This window comes from Hippocampus bargibanti, linkage group LG03 (genome assembly GCF_051943395.1).
Source record: "Hippocampus bargibanti isolate YZ-2025 linkage group LG03, ASM5194339v1, whole genome shotgun sequence".
Taxonomy (NCBI): Eukaryota; Metazoa; Chordata; class Actinopteri; order Syngnathiformes; family Syngnathidae; genus Hippocampus; species Hippocampus bargibanti.
This window is the reverse complement of record NC_142736.1, coordinates 10,280,690-10,296,708: the sequence shown is the minus strand read 5'-3', so window position 1 is coordinate 10,296,708 and position 16,019 is coordinate 10,280,690. Positions and strand designations below refer to the sequence as shown.

The 16,019-nt window shown below is 38.9% G+C and overlaps 1 protein-coding gene across 5 annotated transcripts in view; it reads right to left on the bottom strand.

Moving 5' to 3' along the window:
• Nucleotides 1-16,019, bottom strand: part of ppip5k1a (diphosphoinositol pentakisphosphate kinase 1a) — a 48,438-nt gene that overhangs the window by 6,750 nt on the left and 25,669 nt on the right. For 2 of the 5 annotated variants that reach the window (XM_088991879.1, XM_088991876.1), the window contains exons 20-27: nt 15,025-15,152; nt 14,808-14,922; nt 14,621-14,728; nt 12,085-12,213; nt 11,858-11,998; nt 9,259-9,352; nt 7,924-8,049; nt 6,414-6,476 (exon numbers count right to left, since the gene is read on the bottom strand). In XM_088991879.1, coding sequence (XP_088848005.1) covers nt 6,414-6,476; nt 7,924-8,049; nt 9,259-9,352; nt 11,858-11,998; nt 12,085-12,213; nt 14,621-14,728; nt 14,808-14,922; nt 15,025-15,152 — 904 coding nt within the window. The remainder of the gene's footprint in view (nt 1-6,413; nt 6,477-7,923; nt 8,050-9,258; nt 9,353-11,857; nt 11,999-12,084; nt 12,214-14,620; nt 14,729-14,807; nt 14,923-15,024; nt 15,153-16,019) is intronic. The other 3 variants (XM_088991877.1, XM_088991878.1, XM_088991880.1) reach the window with 2 other exon arrangements.

Here is a 16,019-nt window from a genome sequence, read left to right as displayed (position 1 = left end):
AGCAATTAACTCTTCTTTTTCTGATGAAAGAAGAGAGTCTATGTTTGTTTTTACGCTGCTTTGAATGTTTATGTCGCTCTAAAACTCAATATTCTGTGGATCCTGCAATTTGAGTGAAAATGACAAAAACCCTGGCACTGGAGCAGGGGTGTCAAAGTCATTTTTTGCCGCGGGCCACATTGTAGTTATGGTTTCCTCTCGAGGTCCGTTATGAATTTGGGGAACCCATTAGAATGTTTAAATCCCTTCAAATATTACATACAGAGCACACAGCAAATTAATGAATAACTTGTTTTCAAATCTGAAGTCAAGAATAATTACTTTTATTGTGGTTGACATCCAAAAATATGAAATTTTGGCTCAGATTTTAGCAATCATCATGGAATTTAACAAGTTTGATTCGCTTTCACGGGCCGAAAAAAATGATGTGGCGGACCGGATTTGGCCCGCGGGCCTTGACTTTGACACCTGTGCACTGGAGTGAACACATTTGCACATCGTCTGGCAGGGAATGAGGTATTAAGGTTTTGCTTGTTTTTGGTCAACTGTATTAGGTAATTGCAACGAGTAATGTGGGAAAATGAACTTGTTTTTGGCATAGAGAATAAGATAAGACAAGTCTCACAATGGAGAAAATCCCAATTTACAGCAGCAAAGTTCTGAAGAGGAAAAGAAAAAGAAGAGGTAGATACACTTGTCTGGATGCTTAATATGATACAGTGGTTGACATTAACACTGCTCAACACATTTTTACAATTAGTTTTTTAAATTTGAGATGTAAGTTAACCCTTTTCATGATTTTTTTGAACTGATTCCAAATCTGCCCTAATCCACCACACCCTATCCTATCAGGGGGATGTTTGTTCTGAAACATCAAAAATACATATGAATAGCCATCTCTGATTAAAATTTGCAGTTGACCAGTGTAATACATTTGCTGCATTCAATCTTCGAAGTGACTCACCTTAGATGTCACAAGCATTTGTTTAACCACTACACTGGGTAAGGGAGATGCACGTTTTTCCACAAATTCTTCTTGGTCTAACATACCTGTAACCTCCAGGGCTCCATGCCCTTACAAACTGTCGTATTTTCCCTTACAAAATGCAAAATAATCTTACACCATATTTTTCTTCCAAACGTGTTTATGTAGTTTAACATGTTATATTGTACATGTGTTTCGTTATATCATTCTGTCCATATTCTTAATAAATGATGAAATTAAAAGTGTTGCTTAATTACTACAGTGTTCTCTATTGTGTGCCACTGTTGCCTTCTTTCCTGACATGAGCATATCTTTTGATTGTTTGTTGAAGGTAACAATAATTGCCAGGGTAATTCATCTTCACCTGTAAGTAGGAAACAAGTGTGTCTTCTGACATGCTCTTTCTGTATTCTGTGTTGATTTTCCTCACAAGTGAGAATACCCTCTCGGCACGACACTCATGTGCACAGTAGCATCAAACCGCTCGCTTCGTTTGCAAAAAAAAAAAAAAAAGTACCGGATGGTACCCATAATTGACAAATTTGCGTTTTTCCGTACCGATTTTCTTGTACGTCGTGCACGTCTTAAAATGCATAATAAACGTTCGGCAAAAACGTACAGATTGACAGGTATGGTCTAAGAATATGAATGCTACTTGTTTTATATTGAGGCATGGGTCATTCGAGCCATCACCAGGTGAGTACAGGTGAGAAGGGCTGTACTATTCTTACCGGTAGTCAGTCAACGTTACTCGTGTTCAACAATGGGAAATGTCACAGCCTTCAATTAATCTCAGACACTGGCAAAAACCGACACAAGCATGGGGAGAACATGGAAACTGTAAAATGTAAACATGAGCATGAGACATTCAGATGAATTTGTTGCTTGTCTGTCATGCAGCCACAAAACTCAAGAGGGGGATTTTGAGTGGGATTTTTTAATGTTATTATTATTAACCCTTTCAGGTACAGCAGTCACTACAGTGACAGCAGCCTATCATTTTACAGATCGTCATTATTGGTGAATCAATTTTGACAGCAGATAAGCTTTTTCATCAACATGGGAAGTCCTAAACTATTTCATTGCAACAGATGCTAATTATAGCCCAAAAAAAAATCAAATGAAATTAACAAACTTGAGATTTTTGAAAGGCGCTTAGAAATTAAATGTATAATAATAATAATAATAATAATAATAATAATAGCAACGATAATACTACTACTACTACTACTAATAATAATAATAATAATAATAAATTTCATTTATAAGAGCCTTTCAAAACTCTCAAGGTCACTTTACAGTCACAGGATAAGTTTTTCTGTGGGTGAGCAGCGGCAGCCACATGCGCCAGCGTTCACTCAACCCGGATCTTAGTATCAAAATATTGTCCGAATATCTGTCATCTACTATTTACAACTGATAGACAATCAGAAAAGATTCAAGACCAATTAAAAACAGTGCCAAACAAAAATGTCAGCTTCAAAATATTAGGTCTCTAAATAAAAGAACTCAGACAATTTACGGGGCAATTGACACAAACTCGCTGACAAAATGAGCAGCGGGCATTCAGGCTGATCTGCGAATGACCATATCACAGGATTTACTACTCAAGTTCAGTTAAAACAAAATTTACCTCACGCTCCAAAGGTGACAACCCATTTCACAGATGTTCAAATTAAAACACAATAACAAAAAAATCCTTAATTGACAAATATTGTCCTGTGATCCAGATTGTGAAGTATTATTCTTTCCCGTGTGTGTGGTAACTCTTCATTTTTATTTTTGTGAAAAATTTTTGGATTGAATGTTCTTCCAACTTCCCAAGGAAAGCAGTTGCAATGTAATGTCACCTGTTCCCTGGCCACTTTGACAATGTGGGGGTTTCTGTACTTTATTCAAGGAAAGAAACATAGACTAAAGAATCACTACTGTACTGAAACCACACGTCAGTTAAAGACAATGTGATACATATCTTTTAATACAGCCCTGATCAGAGTAAAACCAGGTATGGAATAAAAAGTGACCCTTTTTGGTTCTGTAGGAGAAGAGGACAATAACTAGTTATGTTATTTTACCCAGTGTGATAATTCTAACTCACAGGCACTAGGAAAAGGGTTAAAACATTTGTGTTAATTTACTGTCAAACAATGGATGTCATTCGAATCTCAATAATCACAACAGGTGCATTTTACATAGTTACCATGCATGTGCACACAAACGCATGCAGAGGCGCTCACACACTTTCATGAGGAGAAATGAAGGCAAAAAAAATAAAAATCAGCAGGGTTCCCACCAAAACTGTCAGCAAAAATGTCAGGAGGAAATTCTTGTTTTCAACCGGGAGAAAAAAAAGCAGAACAAAAATAAGTTGTAGACCAAGGACAACGGAAAGACAGTATTAATAGCTAGCAAAGTCTATTAAACACAGCTGATATTTGTCAAGGATGACCCACTTTTCCATTCAAAAATTCTACAGGATTTTGATCGTGTTGATCAGTTATATAATTGTTTTGGGAAATCAGTAAACCTAACTGCTCTCGAAAACCTTTCAGCTATATAGCCACACACCCTCTTCCCATTTTTAGGTGGTAGTCAGTGAAGGAAATGTGCATGTGTCCATTTAAAACCATTGTACAAAATGTCACTAAACAACAAACAATCGACACCGATATTATGTGGACAACCAGTGTTTGAAATAGCGTCTGCCCGGTGACCCGGGGCGTGCGCCTTTTACGTCGGGCGTACAACTTTCAAAACGTCTCGGTCCGAATGGCCGACAACTTCTTCAAGAAAAAAAAAAAAGTGTTTTTTTTTTCTTTCAAAACAACCATTTGTTTTATTCAATAAAGCAAAACTACAAACAAAAACCCTGAAGTACACTTTTCAGGCAGGGTGTAGTCCGAAGCAGGCGTCTGATTGGCTGTTGGTGCAGAGTATGCAAATTGCCAAACGAACGTTCGCCAATCAGAAGCCTGCTTCGGACTACACCCTGACTGAAAAGTGTACTTCAGGGCTTTGAAAGCCGCTGAGAAAGTGGAGTACACGTAGCGTTGAACAGACAACAACGCATACGCTGCATTGTATGTACACCATGACGACAAACGGCAACTGGAGCAAAATCTTAAGCAAGGTATATTTACCATAAATTAGGCAAGGGAGCATTTGTGGTTGGTACTTCCTTAATTAAAAAAAAAAAACTTTAAACTTCGCAACAATGTTTTTATTTTTTTGGGGCGATTAGACGTCTATGTGTTTTAAGTTGTGAAAAATCAGGCTGGCAACTTTTCAGAGTTGTCTGCCCGAGTGTCCGCTAACTTTTTGTCATGAGTTTCAGACACTGAGACAACTCTCCTCCTGTCCAATTAGACCTCTGAAAATATCACAATTAACCTCATGGCTCACTTATGACAGAATGAATATATGAGCAGTTTAAAGGACAACCAAAACCATTTTTTATTTCCTAACTGACATCAGAAAAACATCTAAGGCATCTAAAATACCCAAAACATGCAGGCTGATATGTTTAGTCAAACACAAAACACCAATAAAACTGACTTAAAGTGTCCCAAAACTACTTCAAAATGACCTCAGAAAGTTTCATTTTCAGAAGGTCCCGCCCCCTTGTTCGTGACGTCACGCCAGGATGTCTTGCCTTGCTCTAGAATCAAAACGATGGCTTCAGATTCGGAGAAGATGCTTTCTTGTTACACATCCAGTTATGAATATGATTCAAATAGTTCTGAAGGGGAAAGCATAAATGTTTGCAATTGATTAAAGAAGTACTCCCGTATCAATTCGAGCTGTCAGGACTCCAATGTAGCGTACCAGAAAATGCATAAGATGGCGACCAAGCTCCATTGGAAATGGGCTGAGTTGTCTGCTGGGAATTTGTGTCAACTAGTATCAAATAGTAGCCTTGGTGCAACACACAACGATTCACCATCGCGTTATTTATGTGTTTTCCTTCTAATTTCGCCATCAACATGAAGTTTTCAGACCAAACGAAGTACCCAAAATGCATTGTGTGTCGCTTTATCGGTCAGGGGCATTCCAGACGTGATGTCACGTCAGGCATCGTTATCAACTCAAAAACTACCAGAATATTCAGTGAGAGTCTTAAAACGTAAAATATAGCTTATATGCCCTGCAATCTTTGTAAAATACGCTCAGTAGAAGTCCTTTGAAGTGATTTTGCAAATTATGGACACAACTTGTCCAGTGGCGTCGGTTGTCCTTTAAGAGCCACATTCGCTGTTTTGATCAATCCTACATCGGGGCTGTGGGGTGAAATAAGATTTCATTAAGATTTACAAGCCATTTATTTATTTATTCATTCATCGACCCATGCATTCATATATTCCATCTATCCATCCACTTTCAAATCCGCTTATTCTCACAAGGGTTGAAACCTTGAACTGTCTGCCAGCCAAACACAGGGCACACTGAAGAGCAACCACCCACGCTCACACACTCACATCTAGGTACAATTTAGAGCAGGGGTGGGCAAACTACAGCTCGCTGGCCATACACGTAAGCAACATACTGGTAGTTTCTTCCACAATATCCGGAACTTGCAAATGCACCACACCGTTCTGTGAAATATTATACATTTGTAAAGCTTGAGAAAAGCTAAAATCAAATTCCATTTTGAACTGTCCTGCGCATCTCAAAGGTCACATTAAACTTCTGTAATGCCGCAAGGAAAAACAGAATACAAAGTCTACTGTACATTTTGAATACAATCGATGCAGTATGGATGGAATGCAAATGCCTTTGCTATGCATGTGCTTTTCTAAAGAGGAAACAGTGAAACGATATGATAGGCATTGAAAAGATTTGAAAACCAGAGACTAGGAGTGACGTCATCAAAGTAATGCAGCGCAACTGATCGTAAAAGCAACTCATGTTCAACTACTTAAAGAGAGTTCCTCATATTACGGCAAACAATACTAGTAAATATACTGCATAGCAGTTGACTGTTCATTGATTGGTTGTGTTCATTAATTAAGTCAATCTACCAGCCAGAGAATTTTTGGATCTTTAGAAAAATAAAAATCATAGCTGTACAATTTGTAGGATGGAGTGTTTTTTCTGCAAATGGAAGCTCCCTAATTCAAGATTATGGGAATACATACATTATAAAGCAAAACAAAAATTGAATCAATTACCACATATATATATATATACACACACACACACACACAAGTTACATGGTACAAATCTATGAACTAGTGGGAACCCTGGTTAGAAAGAGAATGTCAACGTTAGAAAAGTGAGAATGATACAAGAGTTGATCCTTTATCTGGGGGGAACTAACTAAAATGCTGCAGGGCCATGTGGAATTAGAAACAATGTAAAAAAAAAGGTTGAAGACATGCAAGACAGAATAAACGTGAGGTGATAATATACTTGAAAGAAGCAGACGTACCATTAGTCGGATGCTTTGCAAACGACACAGAAAATCGTTTTACTGCCGGCATAGACAACAATTCTGAGGAAACAAAAATTCACTACTGTTACTAGAATCCGCAGTAAATTGTTGGTCATATATTATCATAGAATATGCCAAAAAAATAGTTTCGTAAGGTCTACTTTCTTTTTTCATAATGTATTTGCACCCTTCTTCATTACGAACTTGAACAGCTCTCAGTTTAATGTAATTGGCAATAAAAAAAACACAGCTGACTTGGCGGCCCTGTCTCTACAGTTATTGTATCATGTATGAGAAAAAAATATGACACCAACACTAGACTGGATCATGAGCAAAATGTGTCGAGTACTACAAAATGAGACGCAACAAGATGGATGACAAAGACAAACAAGTACGATACGGTGTGTATGACAGCAGAAAAGAGAAGAGGTCTTATATGACAAGACACCAACACCGGCTGAGTAATATGGAAGACTTCAATCTCAGCGACACCACCGTGGAAGGCGTACAACTCATCCAGCTCCCAATTGGCATTGTCTATTCATTATGGCGTTGTACTGATTGGGCAGAAAATGACTAGTATTTTTGCACCACCGCAATGCCAAATTATGATGATGCCAACACTGAGAAATAACTTTCTCTCTCCCTATATAAAGACCAATATTTTTAGTTGTTTCTGGAAGTACTTTCGATGGCACTTAGATGAATGTGGATGTATCCTCAAGTCAAGTGCCAGTATTAACTGAACACTGAAGAGACAACAGAAAGAAAGTGCAGGATTCATGTCGAGAAATAATAATGACATACTATGATTTGGAGGGGAAGATTCAGGTAATGAACAAATGAGGGGGAAAAATCCCCACCATACAGGCAGGCGCAACAAGTCACAACGGATTCTGTTGATAAAAATACAAAAAAAAACACCAATAGCTTACAGATAACCAAAACACTAACAGCATTACAGTACTACAACGAACAATGTAGTAAATTTCACCCGTGAAATATGATTTTTGAAATTGAAACAGGAAAAAGCAGTGTTGCAGTTATTTCACTCCTGATCGTAAGTATGATTATGATCTTAGACTACATCTGAAAAATAAGTTAGAAGAGGTGACAGTTCCACGAATCGGAGTTTTGAACGGGGCCTGAAGTAGCACGTATATGAACTGCAGAAATGAAACATTCTCATCAAGATGGCGTGGAGAGAGAATGATGGGGAGAACACAGTTGTGTGACTAAAAATGGATATGCATTGACCAAAACAATGAATTATTGATGTATGGCCATGAATAATAATCACTCTCTTACTTGACATATATAATATGTCTAAGTTTCAGGATTGTTAGAAGTGCACATTCTAAGTGTAATTCTTGAAGTATACATTGTACTGTATATTTACAGGCCCACAGGTAAATGTGGACCCCATTCTGGATGTTGAAATTAATAGAGTAAAAATGAAACATTTCCTTTGTTTTTTTTTCCGCAGTGCTGATTCTCAAACACATACCGTCTTTGTAGGACAGACTGCTGGTGGAGAATTTTTTGCGATGTGCGCGTGCGTAGTCCTGCAGGTTAGGGGCACTAGATGACCCACCTAGGACAGTGGTGCTGAACAGTCCGGCACATTGAGAGCCTGCGAGGGGGGCGGGCGGTTAGTCACCACTACACATATCATGCTGTTACTCAAATTACTATCCATAGAGCGACAGAAAGAGAGAAAAGACAATAACAAAAGAAAGAAAACAATAGAAAAAGTTAACATGCAGACAGAAGCAAAAGCACCCATGCAACCTGAATGAATGTCTCTCCCATCGCAACAGTTCTTGCACAAGGCTGAGACAACTACCATTGAATGTTCTGCAAAGAGCTCAGTGTCTTGAAAATTCGGACTCTGTAACTTTCAGTCGCGGGTTCTTTCTGCATGACTGATGAAAATGAATGCATATCTGAGGAATCACAGATAACGTCTCAATGAAACCAAAATTTTTGTCTGGCAGTTTGTCTGCCCTCCAGCTCAATTGCAACTGAAAATTAACATTTGAGTGCAAATTAGGATTTCAGTTTTTAAAATGGAGAAAAATGCAGTGTCATTTCCAGTTTGAATAAGTTGGAAAGCTCGAAGATAGCATTGCAAAGTTGAAGGGGTTGAGAATCGATACATACTTGGCTATTTTTATTCCTGTGATATTAAATTATTAACACAGACTATTTTATTGTTAGATCCGCTTTGATATGATTAAAAGTATTGCAAGTTCAAATGTAATCATCATTTTAGTATGACTATTTACCTCAGTTTGATGGCACACCCATTTTATTTTCTCTGTACCTTCAGTACACGTACTATGACTCAAGTGGAATAATTGTACCCTTATCTAAATGTTGATTCAGAACTATCCCTTTGGTTGGTGATCCCAAACAATGATTTCCAAATGCTTGGGAACAAAGAAAACAACAAAACAAAAAACAAACCAAAAAAAGATCAGATGAGCAACAACATGGCTCGTCATCATTATCTAATACACCGGTGTCAAACTCAAAGCCCGGGGCCAGATCTGGCCCACCACATCATTTTATGTGGCCCGTGAAAGGACATCAAAAGTACCAACTTCTATGATAATTGCTAAAATCTGTACCAAAATATCAACTTCTCATACATAATAAATAAAGTGATATACGGTATTGTATTTTCTTGTGACCAAACCACTCATTAAACTAACACAATCATTGAATGAACCATTCTTCTTGACCACTATATTTTCACACTCATGACAGACCTTGGAGGGCCGTCATGACTGTGACACTCATGATCTAAATTCATGCTGAAAAGTAGCGTGATACTTACCTAACCCGCTTTGTTTAATGTCTGGCGACTGACGAGAGCAAAACGAGAAAAGGCGATAGCTCCCAACTTTGGAGGATGAAGTCTCTGACAGCACCTGGAAGGAAATTCATTTTATTTCGGAAATTTAATTCAACACTGCAGTCACCAATAATGGCTTCAAATTTGAGCAGAGAATTATAAAATTCTGAACAAAATATTATATCACCACATCAACATACAGTATATCATTAAAAGGACCTGAAACAAAGAGCACAAAATAAATCAATATAATCGGCATAACAAAAGGCCAAACAAATAGCATTCATAATTATCGGGTAGCACAACCACGATTTGAGGAATGAAACATAGGACAAATAATTGAAAAGGATAAAAGACAATGCTTAGGGTGATTAAGGATGGAGATGGCAATGTCTTAACAGGTGCCAGTAGTGTGATGGCATGATAGAAAGAGTATTTTGAAGAATTGATGAATGAGGAAAATGAGAAGGAACAAAGAGTAGAAGATGTGACTGTTGTGGACCAAGACATAGCAAAGATTAGCAAGGATGAAGTGAGGAGGGCACTGAAGAGGATGAAGGGAGGAAAGGCACTCAGGCCTGATGATTTACCAATCGAGGTATGGAAGTGTCCGGGAGATGTGGCAGTGGTGTTCCTGACTGGGTTGTTCAACAATCAGAATCATCTTTATTGCCAATTATGTAGAACATACAAGGAAGTTGCCTCCGGTATAACACGCTGCGCTAGTATCATAAAAAAAATACAAAAAGGAGAAAAATAGAGGCACTACACAATTTTATTTGGATCTTAGACTGTGAGCAGATTCCTGAAGAATGGAGACAAAGTGTACTGGTGCCCATTTTTAAGAACAAGGGAGATGTGCAGAGTTGTAATAACTACAGCGGAATAAAGTTGATGAGCCATACAATGAAACTATGGCAAAGAGTAGTTGAAGCTAGACTAATAGCACAACATAGAAGTGAACATTTGTGAGCAGCAGCATGGCTTCATGCTAAATAAAATAAAATAAAATAAAATAAAGAGTACCACAGATGCAGTGTTGGCTTGATGAATGCTGATAGAGAAGTACAGAGAAGGTCAAAAGGAATTGCATTGTGTCTTTGTAGATCTGGAGAAAGTGTAGAGCTATGGTATTGCATGACAAAATCTGGAGTGACAGAAAAGTATGTCAGAGTGGTGCAAGACATGTATCATGACTGTAAGACAATTGTGAGGTGTGCTGTCGGTGTGACGGAGGAATTCAAGATGGAGGTGGGACTCCACCAGGGGTCCGCTGTGAGCCCCTTCTTATTCGCTATTGTGATGGACAGGCTGACAGACGATGTTAGACAAGAATCTCCTTGGACCATGATGTTTGCAGATGACATTGTGATCTGTACCGAGAGCAGGGAACAGGTGGGGATGAAACTAGAGAGGTGGAGGTATGCCCTGGAAAGGAAAGGAATGAAGATCAGTCGCAGCAAGACGGAATAGATGTGTGTGAATGAGAGGGATCAAAGTACAAGAGTGATGCTACAGGGAGAAGAGATAAAGAAGGTGGAGGATTTTAAGTACTTGGGGTCAACTGTCCAGAGAAATGGAGAGTGTGGAAAAGAGGGGAAGAAGTGCGCATAAGGAAAGGTGTATAAAACGGTGGTGAGACCCACCATGATGTATGGACAGGAGACAGTGCCACTGAAGAAAAGACAGGAAGCAGAGATGGAGGTAGCAGAGATGAAGATGTTTTCTTTGGGAGTGACCAGGTTGGATAGGATCAGGAATGAGTATATCAGAGGGACAACTCATATTAGAGGTTTTGGAGAGAAAGTCAGAGGGGCCAGACTGAGATGGGTTGGACATGTCCACCAGAGGAGAGAGAGAGTGACTATATCGGCAGAAGGATGCTGAGCCTTGAACTGCCAGGCAGGAGACCGAGAGGAAGACCGAAGAGGAGGTTTATGGATGTGGTCAAAGAGGACATGAAGGTAGCTGGTGTGAGAGAAGAGGATGCACAAAACCGGGATAGATGGAGGACATTGATTCGCTGTGGCGACCCCTGAAGGGAAAAGTCGAAAGGAAAAGAAGAAGACACTGTAACCCAGTGTATGATCAATCATCTTTGGGACCCTCATTGTACCTACATTCTACCTGTTTATGACACCAGCAATAAAAAAATAATCCTAAAATGACAAATCTGAAGGCTTTTCTCAGATATGGGGACAGCTGGAAAGAGGGATGATACAGAAGAAATCATTCAGGATGTATTGTATTGTATTCACACACACACGCACAAGCACACGCATACACTTGTTATTTTTCTTATCTGATGTATGATCAGCCTTATAACATGATGTGCAGTGTTTGTGTAACTGCATTCTGGTGAACTCAAACCTTTTAATTTAGATGTGTTACTTCAACATAGTTAACTGGCACCAAGACAATATCTTTGGCACCATCTTGTAACATTTTTGATACTACATAGGGCTTTGCCACCATCTTGTGGAGTCTGAGAAATTTTTAGAAACCACAAACCACGTTTTTCAGCAAATACCAGAGGACACTAATGTGATTATGATGAATATACAAAACATGATCAACGAACCTCCATAGATCCAGTTTTATGATGACGTATAAGTGGTGATCTCCTCTGTATAGTGATTGGCTCAGACAGTGGTACAGCTCTGTCCGTCTCATCGCGTGAGAGGTCCTCCAAGCTTCCTGGATCTGTTTGTTTTTGTCCATTCTGAATGAGAAGCAAAAAGCGAACACATGCAATTACCCGCCAATGACCACATCTGCTGTCGTTAGGTGAGTGGATTGTGCTGGTACCTGTCGTGCTACCTCTGCAGAGGCTGGCCTGAAGCCAAAACCAGTGGGTGCATTCTCTTCTTCCTCAACACCTTTTACTCCTGGGCTAAAGTGAAGTTCAACATGGAATCTTTCTTCCGATGAGAGATCCTTTAAAGAAAGATAATGTATATGATATAACCATCATAAACACACAGAAATTTTTGGTATGTTTTTAAAAGAAATATTTTTAGTGTCATTTAATTTCAGACTCAACAACTTTAAAACAAACATTTCACACACTATTTCCACCAATTACTTTTACAATTAGTTTAAAACAGAAGCATAATTAAGTTGTCATACACACATACACACATATACTTGTTTATATAGCACTATAAAAACAACAGCAACAACTGAAGCTGGAACAAAGCGCAAATATGGAAAAAACGGGAACTGCCGCCCCCTTGTGGAAAAGAAAAAACACTGGCAGAGGCCATGGTCAGCGCTTTATCAGCATCCAAGCATGAAAAAGACAAAACCCGAACAAATTCGGGAATATACAATCAGTAAAATATGTGCGGTTACTGACACAATGACGAGAGCAACATATTATAATGTAATTTTAATACTTCCACCTAATAATGCCACAACAGCTAAAATATGTGCATATTTTGTTTGCCAGTGTCGACGTAATAACATCGGATATTTTCACAGTTGGGCCTTTTATTTTTTCTCTGACCACCTAAAAATTCACCATCTTCTTCCCCAAAAAGGAAATAGTCGAATATCCAAGATACATTTCCAGTCCATGCAGGGATTCAACCTAGCGCGTGAGCTAACCCTCCACATGTTACATGTCCACAGGTTACACGACCATTCGAGTTTTCAAAGAACTTGTAGACCATAAAAATAACTTTAAAATGTTTGTGATTTAGCATAATTTAACTGCATATTACCCGTAATTCACAGAAGACTTTGTGGGACATCCAAAACCACATACATATACAGTACTTTAAAGGACAACCGACGTCACTTTTGTTTCCTAACTGACATCAGAAAAACGTTTTATAGCATCTAAAATACGCAAAACATGCAGTATGATATTTTTATTCAAATGCAAAACACCAATAAAAATGACTTAAAGTGTCCAAAATCTGCAAAAAAATTGAGCTGCGAATTGGGCATTTTCAGAAAGTCCTGCCCCCAGTTCGTGACGTCACGCCAATACGTCCTGCCTTGCTGGAGAATCAAAACAATGGCTTCAGATTCGGAGAATATGCTTTCTTGTTACACATCCAGTTATGAATATGATTAAAATAGTTCTGAAGAGGAAAGCATACATGTTTGCAATTGATTAAAGAATTTATTCCGTGCCATTTTGAGGCAAAATTGGGGGGAAATGTATGACACAAAAAGAGGCAGAAAATGGCCACCGAGCTCCTGTGAGGAATTAATCAGCCCGTTTCCACAGGCTGATAAATTGCTTATATGGAGATTGGTCGCCCTCTTCTGGCTGTTTTTGGTGCAACATGACGTTTTCAGACCAAACAAGCACATCAAAATGCATTGACGTGATGGAAGGACTGCTACAATGTGCCTTTTTTTCGGTTAGGGACGTTCCTTCAGTGACATCACGTACGGACTCGTCACCAACTCAAAAACAAGACTTCTGGAATATTCAATGCGAGTCTTAAAATGTAAAATACAGCTATATGCGGAGGAATCTTTGTAAAATACGCTCAGTAGAAGTCATTTGAAGCCATTTTACAAATTATGGACACAACTTGTCCGGAGTCGTCGGTTGTCTTTAAGTCAATCATTGCCATTCCTGAATTTATTTGGGAATTGAAATGTGTGACGTGGAGCGCCATTCCTGAATTTGTTCAGGTTTTGGTTTTTCTTGCGCTGGGTGCCGATACCGCGCTGGTCAGACCTCTGGCAATGTTTTTCCCTTCCACGAGGGGGGAGCATTTGTCTTTTGTCCATGTTAGCGCTTTGTTACAGATTCAGCTGTTGTTAAAGCGCTAAATAAATCAATATCCATGCGTTATTTTGTACAGCCACCCCCATTTCAATCTCAGATAACTCCAGAACTATATAACTTGGGAATTAACTCTTTTTCTGATGAAAGAAGATAGTCTAGGCGTTATCACACTGAATTGAATGTTTATGTAGTCCTAAAACTCAATATTCTGGGGGTCGTGCAATTTGAGTGAAAATGACAAAAACCTTGGAACTGGAGTGCACACATTTTTGCACATCATCTGGCAGTGAACGAGTTAATGGCGATGTACCGATTGAAGAAAACATATTTTAGGAGACATTAGAGGTGCAGCAGTATGAGTGCCACATTTTAACCACATTGGAGTGATTCTTATTAGGACATCACAGGCAAATGACAAGTTTTGACTTGAAGGTCAGATAACACACTATGACCAATAAATGCAGACATCATGGATCTTCCAAAGCGTTTGAAAACATTTCTTTGCAACTATATATTCTCATCTGCATTTACAGTTATGCAGCTGTTGATCTTGGAAGATAACAATGAATGACAATGAACACAAAATATCACCTTGTTGTTGTCCTCATAAAGCATAATGACAATCTGAGTCATGTAGTTGAGTTCAGAAACAGCACTAAGATAATCCATGGCACGATTCCACTGCTGGTCTTTCTCTTCCTGTGATACAAGAAGACAAACTCTTTTGGTGTAACCTGACAGATCACATATTTCAGTATCAAAGGGATTCACATCTTACATCAAGTAAACCACCGTAGCGGAAAATACTCAGCAGAGAGTGGACGTGACTTTCACTGGTGAAATATAGACGAGTCCTCACGTGTCGTCCAGGCGACATCACTCCACGTGAATATCTGCAAATAAGATCTGCCACTTAATCAAAAACATTCTCAGCTGCCATTTGAAGATTTGTTCCCATCATTTTACATGTCAAAGATAGTCCGGCCCACACTCACAGAGGGTGCAGCTTATTGACAGACTCATCCTCATGGGTCCTCTGAAGGTCAAGTTGGATCTTTCGGACCAGTGGAAGGCAGTAGGCATAAGCAATGTCCAGCTTCTCAGCTTTATTTATGCCATATTCCTACAGCAACATATCAGAATGGAAAAAGTCAAGAGGTTTTCAAGAACAAGTAATGTGACGGTAACTTGAAATATGAATGTGAAAATCACTATAATAGCATGACCAAAATTCAGGTGCACTTCCCCCAAAAAATAAAAAAATAATACATAAACAAGGCTATTTTTGTAATTTGACCTATTGTCCGGCATGTCTTGGGCTGTGTATTATCCTGTGGTGAGCTGGCATCTGCTGAAAAGGATCAACTGGGTGAGTTTTTTTACGTTGACGTGATCTAGCATTTATTCTGAATGGTTAAAGGACAACCGACATCACTTTTTTGTTTCCTAACTGCCATCAGAAAAACGTTTTATAGCATCTAAAATACCCAAAACACGCAGTATGATATTTTTAGTCAAATGCAAAACACCAATAAAAATGATTTAAAGTGTCCAAAATCTGCAAAAAAAATGAACCCGGAAGTGGCCAGTTTCAGAAGGTCCTGCCCCCTTGTTTGTGGCGTCACCCCAAGACGTCTTGCCTTGCTGGAGAATCAAAACAATGGTTTCAGATTCGGAGAATATGCTTTCTTGTTACTCATCCAGTTATGAATATGATTCAAATAGTTCTGACAAGGAAAGCATAAACGTTTGCAATCGATTAAAGAATTTATTCCGTGCCATTTTGAGGCAATAGGGGGCGGGGGGGAATGTAGCAAGAAAAAAGAGGCGGAAGAGGGCGACAAAGCTCCGTGTAAGGAATTAATCAGCCCGTTTCCACAGGCTTATTCATTCCTTACACGGAGCTTTGTTGCCCTCTTCTGCCTCTTTTTGGCGCAACACGAAGTTTTCAGACCAAACAAGTACAGCAAAATGCATTGACGTGATGGAA